This window comes from Drosophila albomicans, chromosome 2L, assembly GCF_009650485.2.
Source record: "Drosophila albomicans strain 15112-1751.03 chromosome 2L, ASM965048v2, whole genome shotgun sequence".
NCBI classification, from domain to species: Eukaryota; Metazoa; Arthropoda; class Insecta; order Diptera; family Drosophilidae; genus Drosophila; species Drosophila albomicans.
In genome coordinates this window covers 30,281,977-30,302,082 of record NC_047628.2, presented here as the reverse complement: position 1 = coordinate 30,302,082, position 20,106 = coordinate 30,281,977, and the positions used below count along the sequence as shown (strand labels likewise).

Sequence of the window (20,106 nt, the reverse complement as noted above, 5' to 3'; positions counted from 1 at the left end):
AGAAATTAAAAAAAATGACTTACCCCACTGGACCGACAACATCCGCATAACAATTGGAGTCTCCTGGAGTGCATTCAGCACAAACATCACCAGATTCAGTACACTTGGCGACACTTAATGACATGACATGCCCATTGCGAGTGGCAGTAACCTTGTGCCAACTGCCATCGGCGAGATTGGAGCCAGCCATAGCTCTGCTTATTGCAGTTCGTGAGCCACCTGATGAAAAGTACGCTTGTCCCTGCACTAACTCTATCGCCAGAAAATCGGAACGCCCGCCAGTCTGCAGACCGTAATTGTAGACCAAAAGGGCAGTCGATTTAGTTGTAGCAAATACAATTGAAATGTCGTTTGTGGTAGGATCCAAAGACGGAAAACTCATGAAGGAGAGCGGATCAAACCCGTAACTGAAACGTTCACAATGTCGGCCATATCGGCCAGAAGGACAACTGCATTTATAGCTCGGCTTTAAACTTACGCACAAGCCGCCATGCAGGCAAGGATTTGGACGACATGAATCAGCTAAACTCTCACACTGACTTCCACGGTAGCCCGGTCGACATAGACAAAAGTATGACGAGCCATCTGGACTGCGTTGACAACTACCGCCATTACGGCAAGGCTTGCCCCAGCAGACATCGCTACGTTCCCTTTCACATTGCTTGCCTTCTCGATTAGTGGGACAGTCGCATTGAAAATCATTGCCCATCCGTCGACATGGTGCCTGCCCTTGACACGGACTGGGTATGCAAGGGTCCTGTCTCCTGGCACATTGTTCTCCAGCATATCCTTTAGCACATTGACAAGTGTAATCGTGGACGAAGCGTGGACCACTGAGAATCAGTGTTGGACTGTCAACTATGCTGAAGGTGTTCATATCCAATAGTCGAATCATTGCACTGCAGACACCTCCATTGGCACACACCTCGGGTGTATTGCAAGGCTCGTATCCGATGACCACCTCGGAGTGCAGTAGCTCTGAGAGAGCGGAGCGCTTTTCTCGCAGTCGTTCTACAATTTTAGTTGGCTGTTTATAGTTTTGCTGTGTCCGTACCGCAAGAAGCGCTTCAACATTTGTATTACTCGTCTGGTTGGTTTCCACATCTATCAGGCTATAAATATGCACTTGATCGTTGGAAGCAAATCTTGACTTTACTAATTCCAAAGTGGGTTGATAATGTTGCGTAAGGAACTGCACAGCAGACATGTTTCTTATAAGTAGTGACACAGTGTTGGCTATGGTTAAATTATTAAAGTTCTCGAAATCAACAGTTACATTTGAGTTCACTTCGTTGTGCTTGCCATCGCTACCCCTGACACTATAAGAATATGCAATTGGACTTGTCACTGATGTTGTATATAAGTCACAGCCACTCTTTATGGCCAGCTGACCGTTGCCGTGCAAACTGCACCGATAATCTCCAACAATATCGACATCGTTGGGATGTACATCAGCGAGCTTTATATTGGCTGGCAATTCGTTGTTGAATATGTTGACAGCGACGTGCACAGTGCGTGGAGTTGATGGATTGTCGTTCTGATCGAGGACTTTAATAATGAGTTTATGTTGGGATCGTTGCTTGGGAATGCCACTGTCCTCTGCCTCAATAACAACTTCTAGAGTCGAAGTTGTTTCGCGATCGTAGCTGGTGGTAGACTTTACGAGACCTGTGTTTTTATCAACACTTACCCAGGTCTTGTGTTTGCCACCTACAATTTTATAACTGAAAGGTGCGCCATTTTTGGGCAAATCAGGATCGCTCGCTGCCAAGGTCATTATAGTTGTGCCTGCTGGCTCGTTTTCTGATATATAACCCAGGAGACCTTCGGCGCTAAAAGTTGGTCCATTGTCGTTTATGTCGCCCAAGTCAATTCGTACTGTGGCTGTGCCAGTTTGAGGCGGCAATCCCGTATCGATAGCCCCAATCACTAAATTATAGCGCCCAATGTCTTCTCGATCCAGCAAGGCAGCCGTGCTTATTTCGCCGTTTTCCTCGTTAATTTTAAAACTGTGTTTTAGATTGCCGTTGATAATTGAATAGATAAATTGATTATTCTGCGGACGCACATCCTTGTCTATAGCCTTAACTGTGGTCACCAATGTTCCGACCGGCACCGACTCCAATATGCTCGATGTATAATAATGCTTTACAAACTCTGGGGGGTCATTTCCATCCTGTATGGAAATTATCACCTGTGCCTCATCCGTATCGTTGCCTCGTATGCTGCCATAGTTCTTTGCCATCACCATAAGCACGACACGATCCTGAGTCTCACGATCCAAACTCTTTGTCACGTGCAGTAAGCCAGTGTCAGCATTGATACTAAATCCCTTGTCATTGCTAGATCCAACCAACAAGTAATAGATGCGTCCATCTTCTCCGCTGTCTTTGTCTGTGGCCTGAACCGATCCCACAGCAGTACCGACAATGGAAGTTTCCGATACATCGAAGTGGAAAACAGGTTGCAAAAATTTAGGATAGAACTCATTGACGCCTAAGATGTGAATATGCAGCACTGCGTAACTCTCCATGATCGAGTCGGGATTTCTAGCCTTTATATGAAGTGTATAAGTACGACGCTCTTCATAATCGAAACTAGCTGCAGATTGAATTATTCCGCTCTTGGCATCAATGGTGAAGAAGTGACGATCTGGATCGCTTGCGAGGAATGAATAGTGTATAATAGCATTCTTTGGCGAATCTTTGTCTGTGGCATGGGCCTGGAACACATTAGCGCCCACTGACTGATTTTCCGCTATATAACCATGATAATCCGATTGATTAAAGATTGGCGGATTGTCGTTGACATCAGTTAGTATAATCGTAAGCATGGCCACAGCAGACAGTGGCTTATAGCCCAGATCTTGGACAGTAATGTTCAAGTGGTAGTCCTGCAACAAGTCGTAGTCCAACGATCGCATTATGGTAATAGCTCCCGTTTTATCGTTAACACTAAAGTCTTCTCGCTCGTTGCCACCAGAAATAGCATATCGCAACATGCCATTAGGTCCGATGTCTTTGTCGGTAGCAGTAACTGTGAGTATTGTGGAGCCAATGGGCTCGTTTTCGGGCACAATCACTTGATAAGTGAGTGGGATAAATTCGGGAATAAAACGATTCTCATCGGTTACAATTACAACGACATGCGACTCATCTGATTGTGGTGGCACACCACGATCAGTGGCTCTGACCTTAAACTCAAATCGTGTGTTTGGCCGAGCACCAATTTCTTTTCTCAGACTTATCCAACCATCATGTTTGTTGATGGCAAAATATAAGCTTGTATTGGAGCTGACCAGAGCATAATCAATCTCTGCATTTACGCCAACATCATTGTCGTCATTTGCTCGAACTCTAACCACACGTTGTCCCATTTTAGCATGCTCTGGCAATGGAGACAGATATTCCTCCTTTTCGAACTTGGGTGCATTATTGTTGGCATCCACAATGTTGATGTTAACTAAGCACTCGGAGTACAGAGGCGGCTTGCCATTGTCCGTGGCCAGAATATTGAGTGCAAACATGTTCTCTGGTGAACTTGTGTACTGTGAGTGCTTGTATTGAATTTTAGTTTTGCTAAATATTTCCCCGGTAGCGGGATCGACGCTAAATATGGGCGATGGCGATTGTAAGGAGTATGAGATTACAGAATTGGGTCCCTGCTTATCCCGATCTGTAGCTATAATTTGGCCCACAAATGAGACAGCATTCTGCAGTTCTGGAAAATTAAAGCTGTAAAAACTGTGCTCAAACTCAGGTGCATTATCGTTTTGATCCTGAATGGTGATTGTGATCGGCGTCTCAGCACGCCACGCGCCATCGGAGGCCACTACCTTCAAAACATATTCATCTTGTTGCTCACGGTCGATGTGACCCGTTACCGTTATATTTCCACTATGTGGATCAATTTTAAATTTGTCTCCAGTGTTTGAACTGAACGAATATGTGGCATGTGCATTTTCCCCCAAGTCCAGATCTGAAGATGTCACGCTAATAACGAAACTGCCAATCTCCGCGTTTTCCGTCACATTCAGTGAGTAGAGACGTGTAAATTTTGGTGGATTGTCGTTTTTGTCGAGCAGATGGAGCAAAACACTTGCTGTGCCTGTTAGCTGAGGTGCTCCCTGATCGACAGCCTCCACGATCAGGGCGTAATTACTGAGCTCCTCTCGATCTAGCCGCATAGTCGTGTATATTTCTCCGGAATTAAATATCTCAAATGTGCCATTGTAATCATTTTTTAAACGATAACTGACTTCGCCATTATCACCAGAGTCCTTGTCATTAGCCTTGACAGTTGCAATTAACTGTGGTGGAGATTCCTCCTCCATGACTTCACTGTTGTACACAAGTTTCTCCATAACTGGAGGATTATCGTTGGCATCGGTGACATTAATTTTGAGCAGAGTGACAGTATTCAGACTTGGTTTATCAGAGTCAGCTGCTTCAATCCACAGTTCGTATTGATGAGCCAATTCGTAATCGAGTCCATCAGATCCAACACTTAGCACACCGCTTATTGGATCCACTTCTGCAGCTTGAGCCATATTACCGCCAGCAATCTTATATCTTATGTTAGCTACAGTACCCTTTTTTGGCGATGAAGCATTTAGTTTGGCAATTAATTTCCCTGGTTGCACATCCTCAGGTAGCGTAAATTGTGTAATGGGCATGTACGAAAATACAGGGAAGAGTTCAGCAGGACGCACTTGAACTGTTAGCTCAGCTGTGGAGCTGCGCGGCATGCTACCTTGGTCAGTTGCATGAATTTTTATGTTATAAACTATGTCAACGTGGGGTGTATTCTTATGCGCCAGTTCCATTTTAGTGCGTATAACACCCGTTGTGGGATGTACATCGAAATACTGCTGATCCTTTCCACTAATATTATAAATGATCTTTGCATTCAATCCTTCATCAGAGTCCGTAGCTTTAGCGCCGAAAACAAACTCGCCCGCTTGTATCTTGTCTGGCACGACAACATTGAAAGTACTCGCATCAAACTTGGGCATATTATCGTTGGTGTCCCCCACAATAATTGTTAGATTCACAGAAGTTGCTCTTGGTTCGGTAATAGAACTGTCCTGCGCCATGAGAGTTAAGTGATAAACACTAATGCTCTCCCGATCCAAAATTACAGCCGTGACAATTTCTCCAGTATCAGTGTCGATGTGAAAGTGAGACATATGTTCTCCCAGCAAATTGAAGCGAATCTTGGCATTGGGACCAGTGTCCTTGTCAGAGGCATTAGCTATAAGCACCAAAGACCCAATGGGAAGATTTTCTTGAATAATGGTTTGATAATATTGAAGCTCGAAGACGGGATCATTGTCGTTTATATCCTGAACTTCAACTTTGACAATGCCAGTATTCGACAAGGGCGGGGATCCAGTGTCCATGGCTACAAGTGTTAAAATATACTCGCTTTGCAATTCACGATCCAGAGTTCTTAATAGAACTATTTCGCCTGTTGATGCATTGATGCGAAACAGATCGACATTGCCTTCCTTTAGAAAGTATCTCACTTGTGAGTTGAGAGGAGGTGTATCAGCATCATAAGCTTTTACAGTGAGGAGGTATCCATCATTGGGCGGCAAAGTGTTTTCCATTACGCGAGCAATGTATGGGGAATCAAGGAATGTAGGTCGATTATCGTTAATATCAATAATGCTGATTATCAGTTCAGCCGTATCACTGGCACTCTCCTGTTCACCACAATCCTCAGCACGTACAGTCAATACATATCTCGACTTTCGTTCGTAGTTCAAATTTTTGGCCACTCGAACAACACCAGTATCTTCGCTGATGGTAAAGTCACGATTCTGATCGCCTGCAAAGATAGAGTAACGCACACGGCCATTGTCTCCGTCGTCCATATCTGTAGCGGACACTTGCAGCACCATGGCACCAATACTGGCATTTTCAGCGACTGATGCTGAATACTGCTTTGGGTCGAACACTGGAGTATTATCATTTTCGTCTAGTATTTTGATAGTTAACTGCGCCTGCGTACTAAGTGGTGGATCTCCACGATCTCGAGCTGTTATATTCAAAATGTAGCTATTTTGTATTTCCCGATCCAGTGCATCGGCTACACGTAGGACTCCATCAGTTGGGTTTAAAGTAAACGGCGGCAGCTTTACTCCATTATAACCTCCAGTTAATGCAGGCTTATCGATGAAATAATCAATATAGCCATTACGTCCCTCATCGTTGTCAATGGCTTTCACAGTAAACACAACTGTATTCACGGCCACATTCTCCAAAACAGCTGTCTCATTAGCGGAAATAAACACGGGCACTTCGTCGTTGATGTCTTTGATAAGTATGGTGACCTGTTGTATATTGTAAGAGAAAGAATTGAGATTAGAAAATCTGTCGACTGTAATTGCGCAATGTAAACTAGATAATGTTGCGATCTTCATGGCCAACGATGTGATATGATACTTGTTTCAGTTTTAGTGAAACCAGTTCTTTTTTTTTAATGAGGGCTTGCCAAAGTAACATACAAATTTTAAACAGACCTTGCCATAGATCAGACTCAGACTTATTTTCTTAAATGGCACAGCTCTCTTAAGTTTTATTCGGTTTTATAACTATCTACCTTTACATTTTTATCGAGCATAGTAGCTTACCTGTACCGTCGATGATAATCGCTCTTGTTTTTGATGCGACAGAAAATGATTCTCCTCATGTGTTCTATAGAAACGTCTTGGCGAACGATATTTCAGCCTCATTTGTGTCTCCTTAAGATCATTGAATGTGGCAATTTCATCAGCACAATCGCGAGCAGTAATTGTTAAGGTATAAGAACTGCGATGCTCCCGATCAAGTTGATGGCGAGTGGAGATAGTACCATTGCTGTTGATCTCGAACTCGTTATCCATATCTCCGCCTGTTATACTGAACTCAATAAGACCATTTTTACCTATAACAAAATAAGAGATATTTTCGGACTTCTATTGTTAATTTTTGTATATATAATATTACTTACCAGAGTCAATATCTTTTGCGGAAACGGTCACCACCTCTGTGCCTGTTGGAACATTTTCAAATATTTCACTCGAATAACTCATAGGATCGAATAATGGTGTGTTATCATTCAAGTCGAGCACGTTGCAATATACAGTCGTGGTAGTTGAGAGACTGGGCTGACCATTGTCCTGGGCTTGTACAATTAATATGTAATGCTGTATCTGGTTATAAATATAAATATTTATATTTATGTAAGGAAATTATCTCAAATAGTCAATTGACATTTACTTCTTCGTAATCCAATTTCGCTGTTAGAGTAAGCGTTCCAGTTTGAGGATTCAAGCTAAACACATCATTGCCCCAATCAGAAATGACTGAATATGACACTTGAGCATTCTGTGCTAAGTCTGCATCTTTGGCCACAATTTCACCAACTTGATAGCCTCGTGGTGCATTTTCCGGTATATCAAAGGAGTAAATAGACTCATCAAATACCGGCGGATTATCATTGGTATCGTCCACCTTAAAGATTCAGTAATAAGTTACCGTTAAGAAGTGACGAAGTTAATGCTTACCTGAATCACAATATCAGTTTCCGTGTACTGGACTCCATCACTAACACGTATACGCAAATCGTATTTACTTTTTGTTTCACGGTCCAATGCATCTTTTAATTGAAGTTTACCAGTTGTTGGTTCAAGGGTAAATTTGCCATCATGGCCTTCCCTTAGAGAGAAAACCATACTGCCCATTGTATCCGGATCAGGATCAGTCGCTCGAATTGTTGCTATGGTATGACCAATCTCTAGGTCTTCGCTCACTGTGTACATTAGTGGCGTATCAAGAAACTTTGGCGGGCTGTCATTTTTATCCAGTACATTTACTTTGACCTGCAAATATAAAGGGGTTCCAAAGGAATCGTTGAATAAGCTGTAAATAATTTAACTTTCCTATTTCCGTAGGCAATGCCAGGCTCGTCTCCTTATTGTCTCTTTTCTTTTACTATATACCAACATATATTGTGGGGAAATAGGGGATCGACAACCCCCCTCAGAAATATATATATATCAATGCCTTCATTTATATGCATTTGAAGCCATTGCAATGTACTCAGCAGACAGGTAATGCATATTTTCAAAATTAACACAAATTCCGAAAAAACATGACAATCGTTTTAAATCAAAGAAACAATAAAATTGATTGAAATACTTTTAACACGCAAGCAGCAGATTCACATGTATGTGAAAGATGTGTGAATTTGTGTACCCGTATTTGTATATATGTACATATGGTGTATGCATGAGGAAGTGTGCGTGCACTTAAACCTTCGCTGGTACAAGCAATTCTTTCAAGAAGCTGCGCTGCTCAGAACTGGAACTACTCGTATACACATTTGCATGCGTGCATTGCTGGCATACCTACGCATGCATCAGGTCATGGGGAAGGGGGAAGGGAAGCGGAAGATTCCTGAAGGGGGATCAAGAAACACCAATGGTTGCCAGAAAAAGCCAAGAGGAAAGCAGTAAACAGCGTCGGGTTGGCATCGAATCAACAGTGTGAGGCGCATAACAAGACGTCCGTTGAAGGGCCGGACGGCGAGAATGACTGTATATATATGTATGTATGTATGTGTATACGAATGTGAGAGCGACGAGAGGAGAACCCGAAAATGTTTACTGTTGTGAGTGAAAACAGGTCGAAGATTTTGCAATTCTTGACATCAGGACTTCGACTGTGGTATGCGCTACACACCAACACGGAAAGGGGTCTCCAACTGAAATACATCTTAAGGATTCTGGTGGGGCATTCTCCATAATTAAAGGCGACTGCCAATGAAACAACTTATATATTATAATTTTATCCCTACGGCCTATTTATTATGTGCTCCCCTACTGGCTGGTACAGGAATGATTGGATATAATGATTCTTTTAGTCGAGCACCGCATTCATTGAGTAGAATACATGGGTATCGCTCCTCATGTCTGATGTGATTTGCATTTTAAGGCCTCCACACATGCACACACTAGCAAACAGAGTGTTGTATCCATGTGCTCTTTAGGTGACCGAATCTCGAGAAGTTTCCAGCTTTTGCGTACAATCAACATTTCATATCTACAGTAGACATTAAAAGCGCATTAGCGTGGCCTCAACTTATACTGATAAGCACTTGAAACAGGCCCAATAATGTCCATCCCAACAGCATTCACAACTACATCTCCTTCTGCATCTCCAGTCTGAACTGCAGCTATATTGTTAATGAACAAAAAGTTGAGGTTTCACTTGTATGTATGTATAATATCTGAGCTGCAAATAGCACTTTGTGTGTATACAAAATAAGTTCCGTTAAAAATTTAAGTAAAAAATATTCACTTTAAAATCTAAATGTATCTACAAAAGACATATAATTCTTATATTATTATATATAATATTTCAAGTTGTTATTTAAAGCCAGATTCTTATTATTGGGATAAGTAAATTATACTACATATGTACATATGTATAAGCAATTAGGAATTTGAACTTTGACGGCTAACATTTTATGGCTTTTTTCTAGAGTGAATGTTTTACAAAATAATCTAGCGTTTGACGTTTCTATTACACAATTTTTCAAAATTGTTTTTGTTTTGAATAAAGAATATATAGAATAACTTACCTTTGTGAGGGCGGTTCGAGGCCTTCCACCCAATGCGATGGCATACACGTCTATCTCATAGGCTGGAGGCCCAGCCTCGCGGTCCAGTTCCACAGCCGTCGATAAAATTCCCAGCTTTGCATCGATGTCGAAAAGACGATCAACTTGCACTCGTGATTCACTATTGCTTAACTGTCCAAAGGTCGAGTCTATAGGTGCAGTCACATTTGTCACATAGTATTCGATTTCTGCCCCCCCGAGTTGAGCATTTACGGTTAAGATACTAGTACCAATCGGCTCATTCTCATAAACCGATCCAAATAAGATGTTGTGCTTATCAAAAACTGGTTCATCGCTCATCGCTGCTCCTGGCGTTATAATTGTTATATAAGTCTCAGTGCTCTTGCGCTCACCACTTGCCTCGTCCGTGGCCTTTAGGGTTAATTGGTAGCGCACTTCGAAGTTGTCCTGCAAGTGATTAGCATGGACATGAGTGATGACTCCTGTGTTGCGTTGCAAGTAGAACAGTTCTTGATGGCCGCCAACAATTTCATATGTTACCAGGCCATTGCTCGAAGAATCTGCATCGCGAGCTAACACCTGCATAACATAGCCTCCATTGCCCCTCGTATTGGGTAGGCTAGGAAGAATAGCTGCATTCATTGATACAAATATTGGAGCGTTGTCATTGATATCTTCGACTATGACTGTGATTAACTTTTCGGTGGACAGTTGACGATCCGAGGGTTGCGCCTGATCCGTAGCTACAACTGTCAATCGAAAGTTATCAATAGACTCGCGATCGATTTCACGTAGTGTATAAATCACTCCCGTCTGCGTGTTAATTCCAAAGTGCCGACCACCGGTCAGTTCTGGTTCCTGTTTGCTTATGACGTATGTAACCTTTCCATTAAGACCAGAGTCAGGATCATCTGCGACGACTGTGACAATTGGGGTCTTTAGTGGTATGCCTTCTTTGATTTGTCGCACGATTGCCGTGCTTGGAAATATCGGGGGATTATCGTTGTCATCCATAACGATGACATTGTAAAGTACCGTTGTTGACAAAGGTGGCGTGCCGCAATCAGATGCAGTAATATTCAGAGTGTAGTTGGTGATATCCTCATAGTCAAGTGGCTTATGCAGATACAAACTTCCGCTAATGCTATCAATGTGAAATGTATCTCTTCTGTTGCCCGCCGTAATACTAAAAACTACTTGACTATTGACACCATAGTCGGCGTCGCTTGCGCGGAAACGCATTAGTTCAGTTCCAATGACACTAGTTTCCAATACGGAAATTTCGCTACTGGACTGCGTGAACTCCGGCGCATTGTCGTTGTCATCTAGTACGGTAATGGTAATATTGGCAGTTGAGCTAAGAGGATTCTTTAGTGCTGCATCCCGCGCTGTCACAGTTAGGTGATGCACCTCCTGTGATTCACGGTCCAATTTGCGAAGCAGACTTAACTGGCCTGTAGCACTATCTAAACTGAATTGGTTTCCTTCATTTCCGGAAGACAACATATAATATACATCACCATTGAGACCCTCATCTGCGTCCTGAGTAAAAACATGCATAATATGAGTGCCCTCGGGGGCTTCTTCGGAAATGGTTACTTGATAAGGTGCTCGCAAGAATTCTGGCGCATTATCATTAACATCTGTGACTATGACTTTAATCTTAACCTTATCGTGAAGTGGGGGAACACCATTGTCCGAAACCATGGCCTCCAGTAACAGATAGTTGGAGCCACCACTATTTATATTGCGTTCCTCGTCGTCGGCGGTATCCACACCACGGGCGTTACGAACTAGAGCCTCGCGATCGAACGGTCGCAGTGTTCTGATAAACCCATTGTGCTTATCTATAGCAAAATCCTGGGAGCTCGCTAGGACACTAAAACTCAGCTCGGCGTTTCTACCAATATCTCGATCGACTGCAGTAAGCTTGCCAACAAATGTATCTGGCGGTGCATTCTCGGGTATATAAAAAGTAAATGTGCTGTTGGTAAATTGTGGTGGATTATCATTTTCATCTATGACGTGGATGACAATGGGAACCATAGAAGATCGTTGAGGAGAACCGCCGTCATTGCAGGATACTGTGAGCGCATAATAGTCACGTTCTTCGCGATCTAGAGGAGCACGAACAAATAAATATCCATCAGGAAAAACGCCAAATTTACGATCGGAATTTCCTTCGATGATCTTATAGGAAATTCGACCATTGGCGCCTAGATCGTTATCGGAAGCAGCTAAGGCAAAGAAACGAGTGTTTACTTTTGTCGTCTCTAAGAGTGAAGTCTCATAAGATGTGTGATCAAAGACAGGTGTATGATCATTGATGTCAGCAACATGAACAGGCAATCTAAGTTTATTGCTTAGAGCTGGCGACCCACCATCTGTGGCCATAATCTCCACTTGCAAGACACTTCCAGGCTCGGCACGTATAGGCTTTTGCAAATAAAGAACTCCTGTTGCTGCGTTAATGCGAAACTGTTGATCTGGATTATAGGTCAAGTTGTAGGTGATACGACTATTCACACCCGCATCACGATCCCGTGCACGTGACAAAAAGATTTCCTGTCCCGCAGCCGTATTTTCGGGCAGCCAAATAGAAGTCTCTGCATCTCGTTCTTGCACAAAACTGGGCGCATTATCGTTCAAGTCGAGTACCGTTATGTGAATAGAACACTTGCCATAGGCGAACCGATGTTGAGAAGTGGTTGCATCAATGCTGCGAGCGACAACAATTATCTGATACTGTGACTGCATTTCTCGATCAATTGGGCGTGCTGTGGTTATACGCCCACTGCGCTGATCAATCGCAAAATTCTCTGCTTTGTCGCCATATATTATCATATATTCAATGGCTCCACTTGCACGCTTTACTTGCGCTATGCCCACCTCCCGCCCGACCTTTGCTGTCTTCTGATCCGCATCCTCAACTATTTGAAATTCGTATGGTTTTTGTGAATTAAATTCGAGTTGTTCAGTAGTCGATTCCAATACAATTTCTACAATGGCGTCCAGAGTACTACGCCGCTGTCCAGCATCTCGAGCAGAGATGCGCAGACTGTAGTAAGATTTTTTCATATTGTTGCCATGGAGCTTAAAGATGACAGCACCAGTTGCTGAATCGACACTGAAAATATCCTCACCGCCAGATTCCAAGCTGTATGTAATTAAGGCATTATCGCCCTCGTCGCGATCAGTGGCCGTGACATTTAGCAGAGCTCTCATACTACCTTCCTTGTTATCTGACTCGGTGTCTTTTAGTGTGTATATGTAATGCTTGGGATAGAACTCAGGATTATTATCGTTGACATCGGCAACAGCGAGGTGCACAGTAGCTGTGGCAGATTGCGGAGCCGGTGCTCCCTGATCGCGTGCAATCACAAAAATTTCATAATTCGCCATTGTCTCACGATCAAGAGTTCGGCGCGTCATTAATTGGCCCGTTATGGAGTCGATCGCAAATTGTTGTGGGTACAGTCGCTCCACACTAGGCGCCAAAGAATATGTAACCGAGCCATTCGTGCCCTGGTCGTTATCTGTAGCAGATAATAAGGCGACCATAGACTGGGGCTCAACATCCTCGCTTAAGATAATGTTAAGTTCCTGCTGGCTAAAGTGTGGTGCCTCATCATTCTCATCAAGAATAGTGACCTTAAGCTGAGTATAAGCGAACTTAGGATTTGGTCCGCCGTCACGAGCGGAAATGCTTAGCTCCACACTGCCCTGGACTTCTCTGTCTAATGATCCGGCTGTTACAATAAGACCTGTGGCAGTGTCAATGTTGAACCACTTGAGTTCATTACCGGACAAAATTTCATAGTAAACTTGAGCATTGACGCCTGTGTCTTCGTCTGTGGCCGCGATTGAGGCAACAAAGCTACCCTTTGGCGCCAGTTCACTGAGCACAGCAGAATATTCAGACTTCTCAAACACTGGCTCATGGTCGTTCACATCGTTTACATCTATTATGAGATATGCAATCGTTGTGCGTTCCGGCGTTCCCTTGTCGGTGGCCACAACAGTCAGATTATATTTGCTAATCTCCTCGCGATCAAGGATTCCATTTACGCGCACAATGTGAAACAGCGGCGTCTTCTCCAAACGAAAGTGATGTAGTTCATTACCGGAGACAATTCGAGTGGTTGTCTCACCGTTCGGGCCATCATCCGAATCTATTACGGACACAGCGGCTACCACAGTTCCATTGCTGGCATTCTCATCGACGGTAGCTACGATGCCCGTAGGCGGAAAGTATTGGAAGCGTATGATAGGATCGTGATCGTTGGTGTCGACTAGATTCACAGTCACATAAGTACGGCCATCTTGACGAGGCGAACCGTGATCACGAGCAAAGACTGTAAAAACACAACTTTTCAGGGCATGATTTTTGCTCGTGGGCTCTCGTGTCTGTTCGGTGGTTTGTTGCGGACAATTTAGGCGTTCCGTTGTAGAAATAACACCAGTTTCGGGATTAACCGTGAACTGATGTTCTGTTTCTGCCAAATAATAAGTCAACTTGCTATTATCACCCAGATCGTTGTCGGAGGCCATCACTTGCAGAACTGGCGATCCTGGCATGACTGTTTCATTCAATGTCACGCTGTAATCGCTGTGATCGAAAATCGGAGGATTGTCATTTACGTCCAGTATAGTGACGTTGACTTGAAGAAAGCCTAGTCGAGGTGGAGTCCCACCATCACTCGCGGATATATTTAACTGATAACTCCCACGTGATTCACGATCTAGATTGCCCGTTGTCTCCAAATGCAAATAGGAAGTATCTCCACTGGGATTCGTTGTAGTCACCAATCGAAATTTTTTGTCCACATTGCCAGCCACAATATCGTAATGATCTGTCACACCGTTCTCGCCAATATCTGCATCTGTTGCCGCATCAAGGAGCAGACGAGTTCCTGTCACAGCACTTTCCGAGAAAGAAACTGCAATGCTAGGCTCTGGAAATTCTGGCGAATTATCATTGATGTCGAGCACTTTAATTCGTACTTCTATGGGATATGTTGGCTGTGAGGAGAGCACCACAAGATCGTAGTGACTGCGCATTCCCTCTCTATCCAGCACAGCATTCGTCTTGACTTCTCCCGTTATTTGATCCAGTGTAAATTCCCGTGGTGGCTCATTAAAGCGATATGTGAATTTGGGTTTCGTTGGAATAAATCCAACAAGTGTTCCACGAGGCTGTCCTTCGTATACTTCAAAATCGGCGCTAGTATCCACGGCACGTGATTGCATTTCACCTGATGGTGAGGAGCTACGACGCCTTGGAAACGCAGCATATTGCTCATAAGTTGTCGCATAACTGCGTCCACGGGGAGATGAGAATTCCAGCGTAGCTCTTGAATCCTCAGGTACTTGAAATGTGACATGCCAGCAATTTGCTAGCACGATCAAGTGCAACAGGATCCCCCATCTCTTTTTGTGGCGGATCGAGAGATGTGAGTGCATCTTCTCTGAGAACCTTAAAGATTTTGGTGAGATTCGCAGATTTTCTTTCATTCACTTGTTTTCTTACTTTGCAAAGTTTTCATTAGCAATTAGCTTTTGCTCTTCTTTAACTGTTTGACAATTTGTACTTAACTTACAACACGTCATATTTTTAATTCATTTTAATCTTCACAGACATCTGCAATAAAGAAGGAAGAATTTGTTGAATAATTATTTAAAATAAATAAATATAAAAATAAATATTCTACCTATATTCATATAGTCAACATTTTATTAAAATAATTTTATATAAGTAGAAAAGAGATACAGCAAGAAAAAATCAAATAATTTATCACTGAAATATTATATATATAAGCATGCGTCAAATGATTATACAAACTAGTAAATTACTTTATTATATCCATTCCCCTCTGTTTAAGTTCACACATACTTTTGATTTAATTGTTAACGTGCTAACGCCTCTAACAATTTATCTGCCTATTTTATACTTCGTCGAGCATAACATTTTTTACAGTCTTTGCTGTGGTCTTATGACTCTATGACGGCCCCAATGCTTAAGCTTGTAACACTCGACTGCCGCTTTTAGTAATGAAAACACTTCCTTCTTTTTACTTTCAGAAGTTATAAACAAATAAATTATCAGAATAATTGATATCAACACATATTTAATTGAAAGCTGATTGCTCATCGATCTTACTAAACACCAAACAAAAGGTGATTTCGAAGGAATTCCGACCTAATAATTCAATAAACAACAAATCGTAAAGTCAAAGCGTCCGTTTATATCGCGTGTGTGGCGATTTAACTAAAGACATGTTTTATGTCTATGCAACTTTAAACGCCATCAAAAGACAACATGATCACAGATGATTACATATGGAATTGATAAAGGTAAGTACTGACATACTATAAATTCGACCCAAACATTGCATTCTAACCATAGAAAATGATTTCATCACAATGCCAATGAATCTATAAACAAAACACACGTTAAAATATATGTAGAGATATCTCCTAGTTTTTTCTTGTTTCTTATGCGGGTAAAGCTAATCAACATTGAAGCACTGAAGACACATCCATCGTAAATTTGTTACCCTAGATATGTTGTATTCGTCGAAAGCTTTTGAAACTGAACCCGTTCATTAATCTTTAAAATCTACCTGTTCTAAGAGTATTGTTAGTTGTTTTTTCTATCTTCGTTTTGGTTTTCTTTTGTTGTTTCTTTTCAATCATAGACGCATTAGTGTTTCGTATTATATTATACCCTTTCATATACATACAGCTGTGACCATTGAAATAGCAGTGCAGACGACCTACACATTTAAAGTTGAAAAATATTATTATAAACACAACTTCGAGACAAAATTTTTTTATATCAGCTTAATATATTTAATTTGCGATAATTAAACATATTTTTCATTTTGGATAATTCAATATTTTTCCGAATGTGGATATTAACATATGAAAATGTCCGTATTATGAAGATCATTGAAATAGCAGTGAAAAAACAAAAATGTAATAAATTTCAAAAAATCTTATAAATAACTTAATCCTTTTAAATTTCGAGTTGAATACGACCTTATAATTTGTTGTGTAGCCTTTATTGGCTATTAGAGCCTCACAGCTACGTGGCATGGAGTCCACCACGTCCTCGCAACGCTTGCAGGGATTCTGGCCCTATACCTCCTGTACAACTTGTCAAAGGTGTGGCTTAGATGTCGGGGATTTCTTGGCAACATAATGCTTGAAGTCCTCCATCAGTTCCCAATCGGATTTAAATCCGGGAACTCTGCTGACATGGCATTACATCAGTTTTTTCATGACCAAACCACTCCGTGACCAGTTGGCCGGTGTGTTTAGGTTTCGTGACTCTGCTGAAAAGTCCATATTGAAGGGGCATTTCATCCTGAGAATACTTCAGCATGATGTTTCTTAATATATTTTCAAAGATTTCTTGGTCAATGATCTCATCGATCATATTTATAGGTCCCACACCACTGTATGAGAAACATGCCCAGATCATGATTTGAAGACCACCATGGTTAGCGGTCTTAAGGGTATGGTTTAGGTCATTTTCGGTGATTGGTGGTCAACGGACATATTGTCTTGAACTTTTCTAACAATTAACACCAGTTTAGACTCATTTGTCCAAAGAATATTACGCCATTTGGAAAGTGGCCAGTTCAAGTGGCGCTTGGCAAACTCCCACCTCGCTTTGAGATGTCTATAACCAAGTAATTGCACCTTTTCTGGACTTCGGGTATTCAAATTTGTATCCACCAGTCTTCGGCCAATAGCCACTTCACTAATTCCCCAACTCAGCCCTGCTTTAATATCCCTACAGGATGCAAAAGGATTAGTTTAGCTGAAGAGCACTATGCATCGGTCCTCTAAAATTGTGGTTTTTTGTATCACACTACGGTTTTCAGGCTTTGATTTATAATTTATGTCATTGAAAACCATTTTGGTAAAACATTTTAGGCGACACAGAACTTTTTTATACAATTTTGCTCCTTCCTAAGCTCAAGAAAGGACCTCCTCTCTATATTGGACCAGTTAGGTCCTTTACACACTAAAATTAATTTTTTTTTATAGTTATAGTGTATTGTCGTATAAACTACAATAATAAACCAGATTAAACTCACTTTTCATAAAATTAAAAACAATTTCGGCTTTTTTAGTGGAAGAAAAGAAAAAACTGCTATTCTAATGGTCAGCCCAAAAGTGGTGCGCTTGGGTAAAAATATCAAAATTTCAGAAAAACTGATCAAAACTAACGGGGTTTTTGCTGTTTTCTTATCTTTATGCTTCATTTTACAAAAACAATGTGCTAGCGATCAACTAACAAAAAGGAATAACCAAAAAAAAACGGTTACATAGTCTTTTCTCTGTCGCACTGCTATTTCAATGGTCACAGCTGTATGTACATGGCTACGAACATAAACATGTGAATGAATGGGAATAGAAAAAAGAAAGAAAGATATAAATTCAGTTGGCGTGAATTATCGATTGAGTGCCGCTTGCTTGACTAATATGAGTCTGCTCTCTCCAATGCTCTTCTCGTTTGTTTTAATCAGTTTCATAAAGATATTTATTAAACATATTTCTCACTTGCAGTGTCCATTTCAATAGTTCCCACATATACATAAGTGGTTTAGCAAAGATTGATCTGAATATCAATATGGAAGCAGCTTCTATTTTACTATGCATAGACTTCAAGATGGTTATGCGAACTATTTATAAGAGCTCATAAATACCATATCTGTGTGTATAATTTGCAATGCTAATACGAGCAAAGGCTCTTTCAGGTGGAGATAGAATTTTGTTAAAGTCGTATTTTTTTGACTTTGGCCATATGGTCAAGGAATCATGGTAATATCAACCATCAACTGGAATTAATGCTCGTTGGTAAGAGGCGCCTACAAAATTGATTGTACATAAGGTCAGATAGAAATATACATACATGTACATAGATCATCATCAATACATAATCTTTATTATTATGTATTTTCTTTTTTATTTGCGTTTTCGCTTTATTACTCCGAAAAGCTGGGAAATGACTGACAAAAACGTGTTTTCATATTTCCATAGTCATTTACATTTCGCTTTTGAGCAGTGTCTATGCTTCAAATGTTTTCTTTTTGTGCATAGAAAGAGAGCCAGATAGAGAGAAAGAGGGAGACAAGCAGGCGGCAGAGAAAAGGTACAAGATTAGTTAGTTGGGAGAGAGAAGGTATTTCTTTTTTCCGTCTATGCTTCTTTCTTACATGTCTCTAACGACGCCAACAACACAATTTAAGCTATTACGAGACAGCAACAAACGCTGGGCGTTTCAATCTCAGCTCAACTCTGAACAACTGACAGTGCCAGCCTCCTCAGACAACAAAAGACGCCAAAGATTACAATAACGACTCGCTGCCTACGTTACCGTTGCCTTATAATATTTTAACAATTAATCTTGTTTGAATTTCAAAGTTAGGTTTGTCGCTCCATTAGTTTTCTGTGCTTAGCTTTTTACCTCACAATGCGCCGCAGCTTCACAAGCTGCTTTACCATACATACCACATATACGCCATTTTCTAGATTGACTTATAAGTTTTTTACTTTTACCCGCATCAAGAGAGGAAGAGAGATAGGGAGAGAGCAGAGCTCAAATCAAAGAGAGAGAGAGAGAGCCATAAAGAGAGAAAGATATATGAAATTCCTTAGGTAAGCACTTGCAAGGTTAATTGATTCTTGACAAATTTATTGTGATGTTTCGTCAGTTGTACTGGACCTTTTGGGCAATAGCAAATGGGAAAATAGAAATAGAAAACTGTTTTCATCTACTCGCACTAGACGAATAAAAATACCTACCATTTTAGTTCACATTTTAAAATGGGTGTTGTGATAGTCTCGATGCTGCTGTTGGTGTTTGTTGAGCTGGTACACCTATAGTACAAATACGACACGCGCACTCACGAAAACACAAATGCAACATCGTCAGAAGCCACAACAGACGCAGCATATTTTTTTCAACAAAACGTGTTTTGCTTCATTTGTGCTCTTTTATTGTGGCTGCAGTGCAGTGCGGGCTGCAACGTTGTTGGAATTTTTCACTTATAAAAATACAACGACAGCGACAAGAGAGACACACTCAAACTCACACACACATATAAACTGATAGAAGGCTTAAAACCACTCGCGGACCGTGTTGCCCATACGCAATGCTGGTCGCACTTAATTTATCAGAGATTTTTTGGAATTTGTGCTTATGTATTGGGGTATGTATAATATCTATACATAAATCTAATTATTGGTTTAATATGTAGCACACTCACAAGTACAAGCACACGCACACATGTGCGCATACACGCACACACATTAACAGAGGGGGCCTGAGTGTGGGTAACCGTATTTATGTGATCGAACGAGCGAACGAAATTTGAGCATCCGACGCACCTTCACTTTTGTCAAGACTTTATTTTACGCGGACACGTTTCCCAGCTAAAGACTCAGCCAACTGCCACTCGC

At 41.4% G+C, this 20,106-nt stretch overlaps 1 protein-coding gene across 1 annotated transcript in view; it reads right to left on the bottom strand.

The window, feature by feature from the left end:
- LOC117565496 (cadherin-related tumor suppressor) overlaps positions 1 to 20,106 on the bottom strand; it is a 23,478-nt gene extending 3,372 nt beyond the window's left edge. The window contains exons 1-8 of the mRNA XM_052003349.1: positions 19,450 to 20,106; positions 15,161 to 15,271; positions 9,631 to 15,106; positions 7,553 to 7,867; positions 7,266 to 7,499; positions 6,997 to 7,198; positions 6,638 to 6,930; positions 24 to 6,337 (exon numbers count right to left, since the gene is read on the bottom strand). Of these exons, the coding sequence (XP_051859309.1) occupies positions 24 to 6,337; positions 6,638 to 6,930; positions 6,997 to 7,198; positions 7,266 to 7,499; positions 7,553 to 7,867; positions 9,631 to 15,106; positions 15,161 to 15,240 (12,914 nt within the window). The 5' untranslated portion in view covers positions 15,241 to 15,271; positions 19,450 to 20,106. The remainder of the gene's footprint in view (positions 1 to 23; positions 6,338 to 6,637; positions 6,931 to 6,996; positions 7,199 to 7,265; positions 7,500 to 7,552; positions 7,868 to 9,630; positions 15,107 to 15,160; positions 15,272 to 19,449) is intronic.